The 17,500-nt window shown below is 41.3% G+C and overlaps 1 protein-coding gene across 1 annotated transcript in view; it reads left to right on the top strand.

The window, feature by feature from the left end:
• The window catches only part of LOC143028725 (dynein axonemal heavy chain 3-like), a 123,580-nt gene that overhangs the window by 12,627 nt on the left and 93,453 nt on the right, over positions 1-17,500 (top strand). The window contains 7 exon segments of the mRNA XM_076191095.1: positions 2,121-2,279; positions 4,747-4,893; positions 5,610-5,805; positions 7,346-7,550; positions 8,759-8,967; positions 15,071-15,196; positions 16,940-17,004. Of these exon segments, the coding sequence (XP_076047210.1) occupies positions 2,121-2,279; positions 4,747-4,893; positions 5,610-5,805; positions 7,346-7,550; positions 8,759-8,967; positions 15,071-15,196; positions 16,940-17,004 (1,107 nt within the window).

Genomic DNA, 17,500 nt, shown 5'->3' with positions numbered 1-17,500 from the left:
CAAACAGATTGATAGACTGAAAGCTACAAAATCCTTGGGTCCAGACGAAATTTTTCTGAGTGTTTAGAGTGAAAATTTGAAATCTGCGACCAGTTAACTGAAATATCTACTAAGTTGGTAGACACTGGTTTTGTGTTTATTGCTTGGGGGCAGGCAAACGTTGTTCCTGTTTCTAAAAAAAATGAGATAAATCGTTTATGTACAATAGGCCAATCTGTTTGACGTCAGTTATAAGTAAAATGCTTAAATCAGTAATAGCTAATAGAATCAGAGGTCACATTGAGAGACAATTTGATTCGTAACTCACAGCATGGGTTCTCTAAAGGTAAGTAATGTGTAATTAATCATCTATCTTTTTACATTAATGTCTTCAAGGCGTCAGGTAACAATGATAGTTACTATGCTATTTACCTTGATTTTAGCAAAGTGTTAGACAAGATGCCCCAGCAGAGACTACCAAATAAAGTCAAAGCCCCCCCATGGCACAGGAGGAAAAAATGTTTGGGTGGATTAGAGCATGGATAAGTGATAGAAAACAGCGGGTCACCATAAACGGTGTAAAATCCAAATGGGGAGTGTTTCTAGTGGAGTTTCCCAGGGTTCGGTTTTAGGCCCCCTATTGTTCATTATGTATATGAACGACTTGAACAAAGGGATTAATAGTGATATTAGCACATTTGTGGACGACAGTAAAATAGGACGCATAACTAGGTCAGGAGAAGACGCAGAAATTCAGCAGGAGGATCTTAACAAATTGTTGACATGATCGGTGAAATGGCAAATGGACTTCAATATCTCAAAATGCAGCGTGTTAAACGGTCTTTACACAACCCAGAAAGCAGGTATAGCTTAGATAACACATTTTTTTTAGAGAGATAACTGAATGCGAGAGAGAGATGGGAGTTCTAGTGAATCATGTCCTTAAGTTCAGGAAACAGTGCATTAGTGCCAGGAATGGAGCTAACAGAGCAATAGGATTCATTGCTAGGACAGTTAAGAATAAATGTGCAGAGGTAATTATCAAACTCTATCTGGTGTTAGACCCATCCTTGACTATACGGTACAGTTTTGGTCTCCGTCCTATAGAATGGACATCAGTTCACTAAAATTGATACAGAAGAGAATGACCAAAATGATACCAAGATGAGCTAAAAAATTTACCTTACGAGGACAGGCTTAGGCATCTTAATTTACAATCTCTGGGAAGACGCAGAGTGCGGGATGATCTAATAGAAGTGTTCAAGTAGATCAAGGTCTTTAACATGAGTGATACAAGCAAGGTCATCATATTGAAACAACAGGGCAGGACTCGCAGTAATGGATTTAACCTGGGCAAATTTAGATTTAAGAAAGAACTAGGCAAGAGCTGGTTTACCAATAGCGGGGTGGTCAACGAATGGAATAGACTTAGTAACCGTGTAGTGAGCGCTGAAACTATCGGTTGTTTTAAGAAACTGTCAGACAACTTTATGGATGGGGATGACAGGTGGTCATGGACATGGAACTGCCTAGTGTAGGCCTTATGGTTTCTCACAGTTTCTTTTATTCTTATGATCCCACGAATTAAACGCATTTGACCGCCGTCGGACTTTATAAGGTGGGGGGGGGGGGTGGATTGAGCGTGGTACACGGCCATGCGGCACACTTCCTTCCCTGACGTTGATCCTACTCGCCCGTTTGTTCATCTCCATAACAATAAGAAACAACCCTCGCTGGAACAGACGAAATCGACGCCCATGGAACTCGTGGCTGGAGCAAGTCAACCAGTTCTACCGCGAGCTCTTTACAATGAGGGAGGGTGGTGTCTGCTTGGTGGGGACTTGTTCGGGGAAACTGGGAAATGTTGTTGGCGTGTGAGTGAAGTAACGCGCCCCGTGGCGTATGGTCCTTTCTGATAATATACTGAGAGAGAGAGAGAGAGAGCGACCATTTCTGTATGGATTATATTAACATTTGTACCCATTGGGTCTGAGCATGCATACCTCAAATCCGTGTGGCTCCTGAGTTAGTCCTGGTCCTGGTCAGCCCTGCAGGCCTCAGGGTCTGATGGGTACTTCATAACGAAGTCGAGGTGACGGGAGTACTTCCCTGACTCTTACTGTACCTTTCTGACCCCGCAGGCTCCGGATTCTGGGGGCACCCGAAGGGCACGAGCCGATCCTGATCAGGGCCCCCGTCCCCTGGCACCAGCGCTACGTCACAGCCAGGCACTACTGCTTCCACAACCTCTTCGCCCTCAGCCATGTTCTTCAGCATCTTGACACTATCTGGGAAGAGAGGTGAAGAAAAAAGGGACCTGTAAACTGGGGGTGTCTGTGCGTGTAAGGTCACAGCATTACCCATAGATCGGTCATGTATGAGCTGTGAGCTCTCTACCGGGAGGGAAATAGCTGTCGATCTCGAGTCCAATACGTGATCCAAGGTCATGGTAAATCACACGCACACACATACACACACACACACACACACACACACACACACACACACACACACACATCCATAGATCGGCCATACGAGCTCTGAGCTCTCTTCCGGGAGGGAAATAGCTGTCGATCACGAGTCCAACACGTTATCCAAAGACCATGGTGGTGAATCATACACACACACACGTGCGCGCGAACTCACGTGCGTTGCTCCTTTCCTACATATGATGATTAGTGAAGTGCCCACAGAGAGTGACACGCGCAGGCCAAGTAAAACAGGTGTGAGGATGAACGAAGAGTTGTTACGTCACCATGGCTGTTTAATAGAGTATACATACATATATACAAACATACGTACATACATGCATACACACATACATACATACGAGTATATACATACATATATACATACGAGTACATACATGCATACATAAAAACATATGTACATACATACATACACACAAACATACATACGGGTACATACATGCATATATACATACGAGTACATACATGCACACATACATACATACATACATGCATACATACATACATACATACATGCACACGAGTACATACATACCTACATACATACATACATACATACGTACATACATACATACGTACATACATACATACGTACATACATACATACGTACATACATGCTTATACATATATACAGTATACAAACTTTGTCGATAAGCTTTGTGATTATATCCATTATCGAAAATCAATCCCATTTAATTGTAGAAAAGAATAAGAATAAAAAAAAGGTATGGTAGTCCAAGTCTGTTCACTTCACAGCCAACTAAATACCGTTTCTCCCTGCAATTTGCAGTCGTCTGGATATGAAAAGGCAGAGATCAATTTCGTCTCATGGAGAAGCGATGTTTGGTCGGCTGTAAAATGCACTGACTTGGGCTTTCAGAGGTTTTTACTTCACTTTCAATGAAGTATGTATAAGAGAAAATCTCCTGCCCATACATACTATTAATATATATATATATATATATATATATATATATGTATATATATATATATATATATACATATACATACTGTATATATATATATATATATATATATATATATATACACATATACATACTGTGTATATATATATATATACTATATATATATGTATATATATACATTATATATATATATACTGTATATATTATATATATATAATGTATATATATATACATTATATATATATATACATATAATGTATATATATATATACACACATATATATATATATATATGTTGAGACATTCTGACAGGTTGACGTAAGCGAAACTAGTCAGGAATAAACTCAAGACTAAGACTCCTGTGTTTCCTACTCCGCTTATATATATATATATATATATATATATATATGTATATATATATATATATATATATATATATATATATATATATATATACATAAAAGCATACAAGAAAGAAATATGATATAATTCTGCTTAATATCAGGCACGTTTGATAAAAATATAAACTTAAGCTATGGTCATTTTAAATGTGATAAATTGGTAGCCCAAATGGTCACCAAGATCTTTCCGCCAGATTGAGCCTTGTGTGTTGGTCAGGTCCTTAGAGGTAAGGTCATCCCCCCTCCTCACATTGTATTGTCTTCCCCTAACCCCCTATGGTTGCCACCTGATACTTACATTTAAACACAACTCTGCATCTCTGTCATATATATATATATATATATATATATATATATATATATATATATGTTGAGACATTCTGACAGGTTGACGTAAGCGGAGTAGGAAAAACATGAGTCTTAGTCTTGAGTTTATTCCTGACTAGTTTCGCAGGTATGTTTTTCAGAAAGCATACCTGCGAAACTAGTCAGGAATAAACTCAAGACTAAGACTCCTGTGTTTCCTACCCCGCTTACGTCATATATGTATATATATATATATATATATATATATATATATATATATACATATATACACAAATATATATATATATAAATATATATATACATATATATACATATATATATACATATATATATACATATATATATATATATATATATATACATATATATATATACATATATGTATTTATATATATATATATATATATATATACGCTCGTCCTTGTGTATGTGATTTTTTTTCTTTCTTTTTTTCTAATAAATACATTACACGAAGGCCATCCGTGACTACGGAAGACTCTGGCAAGGTCCTGTAACAGGAGAATTTGTTAAATGTGTCACGGAATCCTTACATGCTTTGCTCTCCTCTTCCTCCCTCTTCTTCTTCCTGCTCCTCCTGCTCCTCCTCCCCGCTGCCTCTCCAGGTTCAGTGAACTGCGGTTCGTCCGGCCGGACCAGCTCTTGTGGGGCGACGACGATGACGACCGGCGGCAGGTGACGCCAACTCCAGCGCAGCTGGAGGAACTCGTCAAGGAACAGTGCCTCGCCACCCGGACCGTCCTCCTTCATAAGTGAGTGAGAGAGAGAGAAAGAGAGAAAGGAGGGAGAGACAGAGAGAGAGATCCCAGGGAGTATTGGTTATGGTGATATAGATTATCGTCTGATACTATGTAACGAGTGCAAAGAGCGAATTCCACGAACAAATGCCATTCTTGGGATTTAAACAAACGCTAAGATTAATCTACGGATATCTACCTTAGAATTAATCTTTTTAAGATCAGCATTGTACTTCTGTAAGGTCTACCTCGGACTGTTAAAGTCAGTCTTTAAGAGTTTTTTTTTTCATAGCCGTTTTTAAGGTCAGCCACACACTTCTTTAGGTTTTATCTTAGACTCTTTACTGTCACCTTTGCCTTTGGGGACTATCTTAGCCTTTGTTAAGGTCATCCGTACCCTTCAATATTCAGCTTGATCTCTTTAAGGTCACTATTAAGCTTCTAAGCTTTAGGGCTATCATAGCATCATAGCCATATATTTCTTCAAGGTTTGCCTCTCAAAGGTCAGTTACTCGTTGTTAATCAAAGGTGATATTAGCCTTCCTCAGGTAAGAAAAAATTATCTTTAAGGTTTACCTTAGACTTTATGTAAGGATGGCCTTAGCCATTTTTTAAGATAAGCCGTTTTATTTAAGTGTTACCGGAGACTTTAAGGTCACTCTAACTCTTCTTGGGGCGATCTTTGCCTTTTTTTTTTTTTATTAAGGTGAGCCTCGATCCCGCCTTTACAGGTGGCTCCCGTGTGTGGCTCGCGCCTTTGGTGAAATGGTGGAGGACTGGCGGTCCCTGGTGCCCTTGGAAGCGCACGACAGCCTCCGTCAGGTGAAGAGGTTCTTCAGCGCCGTCAGGTCCCGGATGTCCCTGCAGCTCCGACAGCTGGTCCTAAAGTCCATCTTCGATTTCCGAGATTATCTGGTCAGGCACAAGGTAACCCTTGTCAAAAACAGGGCAGAGGCTAAAGCCAGGGTCACACTAGACGTCGAAACTACTAACTCAGCGGACCAAGTTTGGTCCCTGCCCAGGGCTGAAAGGCATCACAACATTACAAGCCGGCACCCTGCTCTGTTGGGCAAAGAAATATGTGTGTGCGTGTGTGTGTGTGTGTGTGTGTGTGTGAGGCTAAGTTCTAATCCGGGAAAGTAACAGCTGTGGATCGCGAGTCCAACATGTGATCCAAGACCATGGTGAATCATACACACACACAAACATAAACACGCGCGCGCGCACACACACACACACACACACACACACACACATATATATATATATTTTTTTTTCCGACAAGTGTTTGTGTCATTTTGACAATTGGAAATAAACTCACGAAGACTAGCCTGCATAAAGGATTTGATGAAATACAGTACATACCACGTTCCACCCGATTGCCCTCGGCAGAATGATTAGTCCGTGAACTAATTCGTTCTGTTTTGAAGGGTCGCGGTGGTACAGGCGGTACGGTCCTCGCTTTATATGAAGCATTCTGCTCTGGCGGGGTTTCGAATCCCAGCAGATGAGTTTATTTCCATATATATATATGAGAAAGTTTTTGGCGGGGAAGGGTAAAGAAAGATGGGATTGAAATAGATATATATTTGCCCTGACGTTGCGACCAGCATGGTTTTTCTCAGGGAACTAGCTGCTGCAATACCATCAGGTAACAGTTATACACACCTGTGTCACATGACCGCACTTGGGAGGTGGGAATTTGGTTGTGGGGTGGATGTCACGTTCCCAATTGGCTAGCAATGCAAGTATTAGGACACTGGGTACCTTGGACAGACAAATAAATCCTTCCCTATCGTTCTTGCTCTCGCCAGTGTGCAGCTTCAACGGTTTTTCTTATTTTTCCCAGGTCTTCGTGTAATATATCGCACATACTTTCATTTAAATAGCCAAGTGGAACGCTGGTAGATATAGTGGGTCAGTATGATTCCTTATGAATGTTATTTTTCTAATATAAATCTACAATTCTTTGCAATTTCTTTAGACTGATGAACAATTTTCATTTCTGACTGTCACCCTATATCTGTGTGCATTATAAAACTTTGGGGGAATTCAGAACGCTTGAATTTCCTGACATAGTCTGAGAAGTCTTTTGTATTTTAGACGGAAAGTAACTGCATACGTTCAGTGGGCGTGCTTTGATCCCATATCCATGCTGCTGCTGGTTATTTTTATCTGGTCTCGACTCCCACTCTTGGTGAGGAACTCTGCTGGACTCGTTTTGACTCGGTCGTTATGAATGGGGATGACTCATTGAGTCTAATTGCTCTCGTGACTTGATTAGTTTTAAACGAAGTCTGTACTCCCGCTGACTAAGCATGAAAACGCCTCGATTTGGTTTATTTCTAGATGGCCTGTGGATAGATCAGATTTAGAAGGACCACTATTTTTCCTCATTTTCCTCTGGTCCTCCTCCTCCTCCTCCTCCATGTTCTTTTCACCCCACCCAACCTCCCTGGTACTGCAGAAGGGGAACAACTACAGCGGCGAGTACAGCGAGCTGGACTTCGTGGAGACGGCGGCAGTTCGCGTGTCCGTGTGGACGGAGGGGAAGGGCCGTCTTGTGCTCGAACCCTCTCTCGCCCAGGCTCGCTGCCACGTCGTCGCCTGCCTGGACGCCATCCTTCAGCACAACGAGAAGGTGCCCCGTGTTGAGAAGCTCCTCTTTCCAGGTAAGGGCGAGGTTGAAGGAGGAGGAGGTATTGGTTGCAGGAGATGTCCAAGGGGAGGTTTGTGGCAAGAAGTGTGCGTCGGAGGGTGAGATGGAGGCATCAGTTTAGGTTGAAGGGTGAGGTGAAGGAGGGGATCTAGGTCGAAGGACGAGACTGAGGGGAAGTTTTGTGTCGGAGATGGAATAAATTGAGGACTGCATGCACCAATAGAATAGAAAAAAACATCAGTCATAAGATAAATAGATTAAAAGGTAGATATATATATATATATATATATATATATATATATATATATATATATATATATATATATATATAAAGGTAGAGGCAGATAGATAGAGAGAGAGAGACGAAGGGATAGAAGCGGAGAGGTATGGATGTGGAGAAGATGAAAATGTAAAAAAAATGCGACGATTGAAAGCAGGAGATTGGTTGTTCCGGCCTCCTATTCCCCTGGAATCCTCACTTAGGCTCATTCACTCGACTCGTTAAGTTCATCCTACACATACAAAACATTAGGGATCACCTGGTCAGCACATGCTGGTGCGGGAGCTGACTTCTTTTTTAAAACTACTGACAGGAGAATTTGACAGATTCCAAGGACTGAGTATTATATAAAGGGGGGCTGGGGGGATCTTAGTAACATGACTGGATGAGCTCCTTCGGTTATAGGAGAGAGAACCAGTGTCCTCACTAAACCGATAGTGCTTGCAATGCACCCAACATGATTTTTTTAGTTTGGCACGGAAACTATCCCTCCATCTTCAAGATTTTCTCAGGGTTCAGATGGTACATATTTGACTCCTATACCATAATGAATATCAAGATATATATATATATATATATATATGTATATATATACACATATGTACATGTATATATACATATATATATACATATATATATGGGAAAGGTGGAGGGGGAAACACGGGTCTTTATCTGATTATCGAGTTTATTCCTGACCGGTTTCGCTTACAATAGCTATTGTAAGCGAAACCGGTCAGGAATAAACTCGATAATCAGATAAAGACCCGTGTTTCCCCCTCCACCTTTCCCATAATTTGTCCCAATGTCTCTACATATATATATATATACATATGTACATGTATATATATATATATATATATATATATATATATATATATATATATACAACACATACTAACTGGTCCCTTTTTTTTTTTTTTTTTTTTTCGAATCGACTACAGAGATGTGGCGACGGCGGATGTATCTCCACGCCGTGAGTGGCTCGGAGGAGACCATTGCTCTCGTCCGGGAGGAGATCGCGGACGTCTTCAGCAGGAACACAGAGGGCCCGGACACCTACGTGAACGTATACGTAAGATACACGTCCTTGTTGGACGGAGAAATGGCGGCTTGTGTACAGGATTTCATCGAGAACATTGGCGAGCTGAAGGTATGGCTTCAAGACGAAGGAGAGTGAGGGTGCTCCTCGTAAGTCGGGGTTCCGAAGTGCGGTGGGTTCGTTACATGAGGGAGCAGCGTCTACGGGCACATGCGTCTCAGACTAAGGAGAAGTCTCGGTCAAATATTCGTTAAGCGAGGTTAGGTCGGGTCTTGGGGAACAAGAGTCGAGTAATGCTGGCATTTTTTTTTTTTTTCAGCTGGGTTGGAGCTAGAAAGTGTTGAGGGCAGTAATAAACACTTCATTCAAATTAATTTACTAAAACCAGAGATACAAAAATTTTAGTTGGGTTAAATAGAATAGAATGAGATTGTGTAAAGTATTAGAAAATGAAAAACAACAACTAAATATCTCTGCTTAAGAAGAAATAGTTCTATGAAAAATTGTGTTGAGTGGAGAGATGAAGAAAGTGAGTCTTGGTGACGTTGAATACTATTAGGTTTTCTCTGCATCGACGAGATGTCATTGAAGGGTTCGCAGCTGATCCTTTGAACACAAGTTCAGCTTGAAAATGCGCATAGACGAAGACGCGATGCCAAGCGATGCGTTTTTGAATAGGAAGAAAAGTATTAAAGATAGAACAGGACCTTGTGGGACGCCAAAGGTCAGGTTAGGTATGAGAGAAAAGTAGTGTGACGTTGACGGCAGTGGGCATGGAATGGTAAAAGAAAAGAGCGAAAAGAAAAAAAAAACAGAAAGGAAGAACCAGAGACAGGGATAGACATCGTAAGAGGGTAGTTTAGAAATCATATAATTGTGACAAATTCTTTAAAGTGCTTTCTTATTTTATCAAGATGCTTTTGTATTAACTCATCTAGCATTGGCCCTAAATATGTAATGTGTGCCACAGCACTGAGAGTATAAGACGTGGCTATGGAGTTCCTAGAGAGGGGGGGGGTGAGGGATGTTTGCATGCTTGAGTGATTTTGTTCTTCTTCATATGTTTTCTCAAAGTTTCGCTCTGCATGTTTCGACTTTTTAATCCGTCAGGAACTTTTGTATATGCGATACTCCTGTGTGCCTTTTCTCCCCTATCGTTCACATCTTAATCATAAACTGCATCAGCTAAATTAAAATATTTATTTTGAATTTATTGATAAATATTTGATGACGTAAAGAAGCTTGTGAATGGGGTGAGGATAATCATAGTTTTTCCTTCTTCCCAGATTTCCTCTGTACCCACACTCCTTCTTTTTTTCTTCTTTGAAATAACCTGACCATCCTTGCACGAACTGTGGCAGCTCCTTCACCGTTGCATCCTCCCCAAGCATCAAAATCACCTCTCCTGACTGACTCCCTCCTGACACACACACACGCACACACACACACACGCACACACACACACACACACACACACACACACACGCACGAACGCACGCACATACACACACACACACATACACATATACACACATACACATATATACACATGCACTCACATCAACATACAAACATATATATGCACATACATACACACACACACACGCACACACACACACATATATATTTGTATATATATATATACATATATATATATATATGTATGTATGTATGTATGTATGTATGTATACCGTACAAACACGTACATACAAACTTTCTAAATGCAATCATCTATTTTCGAAAGAAATTGATAATTAAGAATGCTCTTGCTCCTTCATCCGATGCTGGCTCCCATCTTCTTTTTCCTGGGAGATTGCGATTCCCTATCTAGACTTCTAAATCTAGGATTGCCAACTCCTAGAAACACGCCCCCAACACCCGTTTCCAAGGACGACACAGCCAGACTTCCTTGGGCCGATACTAGCAGGCACTTGTTTGTTTATGGTGGTCCTGCAAGAAGGACAGTGAAATGCCATCTGCTGCTGCCCATTTTCAATCTTTAATGCCCTCACTCACTTCCATCAGGAGGTGCAGTCCTGAGGGGCTGGCACTCGGTCGCTGGACTGGGCCAGAGAGAGATCCCTCTCTATCGATTTCTGACACTTTTTCTCGCCCAATGGGAAGCTGGCTATGTGTGACTGCTCCCGTTCTCCCATCAATGACATGGAAACAGCCCCACACTAATGCAACACAAAAGACAACATTCTGAAGTTTCTTCCCAGAGAGATCTGTGGGTGGGAGAGTCTGAGGACCGTTGCCAACCGTTGTGGGGCCTCGGGTTTTCCACTGAGTGAAACTCGAGGGAGCCATTAAATTCCAAACTTTCTAAACTGAAACCACCGTCACGAAAAAAAAGCGCCACACCTAAAGAGGCAGCTCCCTGAGATAGTCTTGACTGTGCGCAGTTCAAAATATCCTGGCGGCTAAGCCCCGCCTTTTCATTCCGAAATCTGAGCGTCGGAGAAAGGAGGTGCTTAACTGACGGTATAATTTGAACGTTCACAACAGCCAGGGTGTAAGTGTCTGAGGTCTTACATGTACCCTTCCTCACCTATTGATAAACTTCCTTATTCTTTGTCTTCCTTTAAATCCATGTTCACAAAGTTCACCCTTCATCCTCCTGTTCTGTTCTTGTTCTCCTTCAAATCCCTGTCCACAAAGGTGCTCCCTCATTCTCCCTGACTGAACCCAACTTCCCAGTCCTAAAGACCTGCCCTCGTCCACCACTTTCAGGTGAATCTGGACAGCGATCAGCGGAAAGGATTGACAACTGCGCGGGCCGCCATGTTGAAGGTGACCTCAAGTCAACTCTGTCCCCAAAGTGCCCCCTGGCCGCGCATGCGCAGAATCGACCAGCCCGCGCAGCTTCTTTATTCGTTTCTTCTATTTGTCAGTCTGTTTGTCTGTGCCTGGCCTGCCTTTTGCTTTTCGTGCACGATGATCAACGTTTAATGTCATTTTTTTCCTCTGCGAAATGTGAGGGTTGTGGGTTTTTTGCATTTATATCTGCTTCTGTTCTCATCTTTTACCATATATTCTTCTATATATATTTTTTTGCATTACGAGGAAGTGATGCTGCCTGCCAACCAATAAACAATGTTATATCAGCATGACCACAGGCCTGTTTACCATAATCCGTTAGTGACCGAAAGTGTCCCTCAAAGTTGAGTAGAGCCGTCTGGCATGAGCTAGAACGAAACTCTCCTAAAGGGGACCGGGCCTTAATGAGTTAATTAATCGAGTTTGTGTTTAACTTAACCCGCTAGTGCCCAAAAGTGTCCCTCTAAATTGAATAAAGTCGTCTGACTTTAGCTAGAACAAAATGTATCAAGAAGACACTGGGCTTTGATGGGTTAAAGCATGAAGGAGAACAGGTCTGTACAGTCAATGAAAAAAGTATCGAGACCACAGGGTTCCAAGATCATTTTTCTTGAACGAAACTCGTATTTTCTTAAATACACATAACGCCATTATAAATTATTACTAGGCCACCACTGCCACATAAGTTCTATGACATGACACCGTTATAAACTACTACAAGGCCACTGCTGTTACATAAGTTCCATTGATAATGAAAACATCTGTTTACCACAGTTCAGTGTTGCGTTTGTTGACACATGGTTTCGGGGGTAACCCGGATTCAAATTCCGGGGTGAGTACCAAATTGGTTGCTGGTGGTAGTAACACTTCACTCGCACGTAGGGTTGCGTCCAATCAGGCTTGCCTGGTGCCTCATTGAGACAATGCATATACATACATACATACATACACCAAAGGCTTTTTCCCCCTTACAAGGGAGGTAGCCAATACACAGGCGCACACAAAAAACTTGCATCGTTTCTTTCCTGCTCAGTTACACTTCTACTAAAAAATCCTTATGTATATCCACTCGGACATGTCCTTGTGTGGTAGGATAGAACAATGGCATCAATGGCCCTAGCTAGAATCTCCTCTACAGCCCCCTTCTTGTTTTTTTGTTTTTTTTCGCATAGGGTACAGACTGCAACAAAAAAATGACATGTCATTTTTTTCGTAGAAGATCATCGCCCCTTTTTTATGGCCAAATTTGTGAAGTTCTTATACCACTTTATAATTCAATTTTGACCAATTTCAAACACTGGAGGATCTCCTGTACACATGATGTACATCTTGCGTCTCTGTTCGTGGTTTCATATTGATTCGCATATCCGGAGTCTCGATATTTTTTTTACCTGACTGTTTCATGTTTTCAGATAAATGATGATGGATTTTTCAGCTTTGCCGCATGCATGGGGAACTGGAAAATTGTATTTTGCAGAAGATATATGTCACCATTTTTTAAATTTTTGATAACGTAGTTCTCGCGTAATTTTTTCATATATAGAAAAAAAAAGCTTCAAGCAAGTCCATTTTTTTCAGGTTTAAAAGGTGGTATTATTAAACCTGGCTATATTATGGGGTACTTTTTATGAGAATTTGTTCCATGCTCCGGTGGGATTTCTGATAATTGAACCCTTGTTTACTTTGCTTGCACATAATAGTGAACAAACGAAACTAGGTCATACAGGACTGATGAAAAAAATCTGGTAAGGTTTGAGAATACATTCCCTAATGTTCTAGAACAACGTCGTCGAACTATATAAACATAAATGAATTATTTGCAATGCCATAAATGTTTACTCTTTACGAATGGGAATTTTATACCGGAGGGAATAATATGCTCATCCGGAGTTTTAGGTGGAAGAAACGTAAGACTCGGGATATTCTTAGTTGAATCAGATGGCCTGAGGGCAGCTGCTACGCCTGGGTCCAAGGGGTCGGGGGCCAACAGGCCGGTGGTCGCCCCAGAACCCATCATGTCCTGAGCCCTCCCTACCTCCCCTTAGCTGATTATTCATAAGAGACCTGGATGACGTGTTGCCATGTCGAGGAAGTACAAACATATAGAGGAAATAGAATAAAGTAAATTGAAATTATTGAAAGGATGAAATAAAAAAAAGTACAATATAAAGTAAAAATTGAAATAAAAGTAAAATAAAATTAGTTAAACCCGCGTTTTTTTGTTTTTTTCTATCTTCAGAACGTGGCTCATGATGCATAGGATCGGTGTCCCCTCCCCATTTAAAGGCGTTTGTCACATAAACACAAACACGGGAAAATAATCTCGTGTATAAGATTCTGTGGTGTCCATCACACCCTCGTTAGAGAAAAATGTACATTGTTAGGAGTGACTAAGTTTACATCGCAGCTGTCTTGTAAACCAAATTCTGTGACGCCTGCTACTCCGTCCGTATGTTTGCGAGAACAGTAAACAGATCACACTGCCAAACGCCTAAAAAATTCAGAATTGGTCTCGAGAAAAATATTTACGTATAGCCAGCTGTATGCTCAAGAGTGAGAAATTCTAAGAATTTAACTTTCGCTGTTAGCAAGGAAAAATAAATAAATGAATAAATAGAAGATATTATTTACCATACAGTCCTATAAAAACAAATTAAAGAAGTTATCAAACCGCGAAGTAAAGCTTTTATCAAAGTGTTTTTCCAACCAAATCTCGACAATAGATCTTAGCGATAACTTCAACAATACTAAATACTATGATTCATTCCAACTACGAATATGCGTCAGCGTATTGAAAAACATCTAGAAAGATAAATTATTCAAATTTCCTATCGTGGACACCAAAAATGTCTGTCTTTTTCAGTAGCAGACAATATTTGTCGGACAAAGAAATCGAGTTGAGAGGCCCCCATGTTGTTGTAGGGCATAGGGATTTCAGTTAATCAGGAACTGTCACATTGGTAATGATCGGCGTTGAAACATCGTATATTCCCTCCCCCACACCCCCTTTTATTCACGTCTTTCCCCTTGCATGTAGTTAGGCGTACACTCGGCCAAATCGGTCATATCTCAATTCCCAGTGACTGTTCGCTATCCTGGACAAATAAAATGACAACCCGTTCTGCAGTTTATACTTCAATTTATCTGTAGCTTCCACCTTATTCTTACAACTGCACTTACCTACTGTCAAACAGAGTAGAAAAGGATAAAATCACGACCTAAGCAGACTAACGGCCATGACCACAGTGACAGTTGAGTTCCCAGTCACGGTTCTTTTGAGCGAAAGAGGCGCGTCCTCACGCCGACAAGGAGCGGGAACTGCAGACAACGACGACGACGAATTGACCTTACTGACATTGCCCTTTCCTTCTTGGCGGCTGCGGCGGTGGCACAGGAGGGGAACCGACTCCTGCAGAAGCTCGGGGACCAGAAGGAAGAGGCTTCCCGACTTCAGGACGAGGTGCCCCTTGCTCTCGTCCTACTCGATTGCAAACAGATCAACTGCAAGCTTCGGCAGCAGGTCGGTACCATTGGCTTCATCGTTCTGGGAAATTATTGATGCCACTACTCTTACACTTATCATTATCGTTATGATTATCATCAGGATTATAAATATCTTGATACAATAGCATCATCATTATCATTATTTTTACTCATCACGATTTCCACCAATTTATCATTACCATTATCATCAACATTATTATTATTATTACCATTATCACTGTTGATATCATAATTTCGTATCACTGTTGTTATTGTTATTGTAATTGAGAAGATGATAAGGAGAGCGATGGTAGTGTAGTAGTAAAATTGATCATCCCAATACTCTTTCATCAACCCTACCTCTCAACTCCCTTTCCAGCCCCGTTCTCCTCCTCACCTCCTCGTTTTTCACTCTAGCCTAGTAACCCCCATCATATTCTCAGGCACCTCATCTCAAACACATTCAAACTCCTCCTCCTTTCTTCCTCTTTTATTTTCCGTGTTTCTGCCCCATACAGTGCTGTTGGCACAATCACTCCTTCATAAAATCTCCTCTTCGCATCCATTCCCAAATGTCTATTTCTCATTACACTTTTTAATCCACCAAGGCATTTACTCGCGTCTCTTAATCTACATTCTACCCCACCTCCATTCCTCCCTTTCCTGCCACATTCGCACCCAAGTATCTAAAACTATCCACTTTCTCCAGTCTCTCTCCCTTAATACTTACTTCCAGTCTGCTGCCACTTCCTCCCCTTGTACATCTCATCACCTTACTTTAACCCACATTTATCTTCAACTTCCTTCTTTCGCACACCCTCCCAAACTCTGTCACTAACTTCCTCAATCCTTCCTCTGATCCTGCTACAAGCACAATGTCGTCTGCAAATAACAAACAAATGGCTTATACCCCACTTTTCTCAATTCTCTTTAACCATCTCCAATCCCTGACCCACCACCCTTGTATTTACCTCTCGCACCATCCCATCCATGTATAAATTGAACAGCCAAGGCGACATAACACATCCCTCACGAAGTCCCATCGTTACGTCAAACCGCTCATAAAGAGAAGTTTAATATCGAGATTGTGTACATTTTATTTTATCATATATCCCGAGTTATATAAACGGGTTCCGCTTATTGATCCTAATACTTTTAAAGTAATTTTGCTCTCTGGCTAATGTGTATGTAGTACACTATCAATTCCTAATGTTGTGGGTCGCATTGTGATTCAATAATTTGAAGGGAGGGGGGGGGGCAGCAGCGCCGTTTAGACAGTTCTTTTCATAAGATCTTTACTGGGCTGTCATGTCAGTTCCCCGTGCAGGGCCCCCATAGTTCATCAGCTGTGCTCCACTGTGACTCTCCTTGATGAGCGTTACTGTGTGTGTACGTCCCGAAATATGACCAGATGGCACATTGCGTTTGATGTCAATGCACTCTCGTCGCAGACAGTCTCCCTCCAGAAGGAGTCTTGTAAGTCGTCATGACCCTCATAATCACACATTCAACTTCAAGAACAGCACTTTCACCATCACCACCGCCATCACCATCGCCATCGTCATCACCATCATCATTGTAATAATCCCCATCAGGAAAAACAAGGGCAAGAGCATCATCATCATCATCATAAGCAGCATACACATATGCAACCGTAACACTCACCAGCAGTGATACTTCCATCCTCATCCTCATAGTTATGATAATCACAAATTTGGTCCCAGAATAAATGCTGTTATTCATTTTCTGAAAGTGAAAATATACAATTTTATCTTTGAAGGTAAAGGACTTGGTAGGAACCATCTTGGACTTCTTCGTTGCAAAGAATAAAGAACACGACAAAGAGTAAGTAGAAAATATTTTAGTTTGGGAATGGAGCACCCCGTCCCGTGCTTTATTGGCTCGACCAGGTGCGTGGGAGGCAGACCCTTAACTGAATAACATTAGGTTGCCTTCATCTGGGAAGGACAAAAAAGTACTAAAGACTCACTCAAAATACCCAGCTGCAGCACCTCTGTCCTTGGGGAGGACAATATCGCGCTGAACAGAGGGAGTCATAGAGGTAAAAAGGAACATTCAAGGAGGGTGGTAGAAAGAAAATGTAGTAGAAATTAGGTGATATAATTTTTTGAGTGGGAAATAGTCTTTCATTTTGAAAGAATGCTTCGTGATTCTGGTCCGTAGGTGTGTCACTATAGTCCCTAAAGCTAATGATTGCACCAAACGTATGTCGTCAATATCCTGTTGAGAGGAAAAGCAGTTAAAGGGTCCACTCTTTGTTTGCAATACCGTGATAACCACCAGCAAGTTTTATTGTTGAGCTGAGCTGTGGAAGTGGGAT

This window comes from Oratosquilla oratoria, chromosome 10 (genome assembly GCF_046742065.1).
Source record: "Oratosquilla oratoria isolate Oo_2021 chromosome 10, ASM4674206v1, whole genome shotgun sequence".
NCBI lineage: Eukaryota > Metazoa > Arthropoda > Malacostraca > Stomatopoda > Squillidae > Oratosquilla > Oratosquilla oratoria.
Note: the sequence above shows the minus strand (reverse complement) of the source record. Positions and strands in the feature narration are given on the sequence as shown.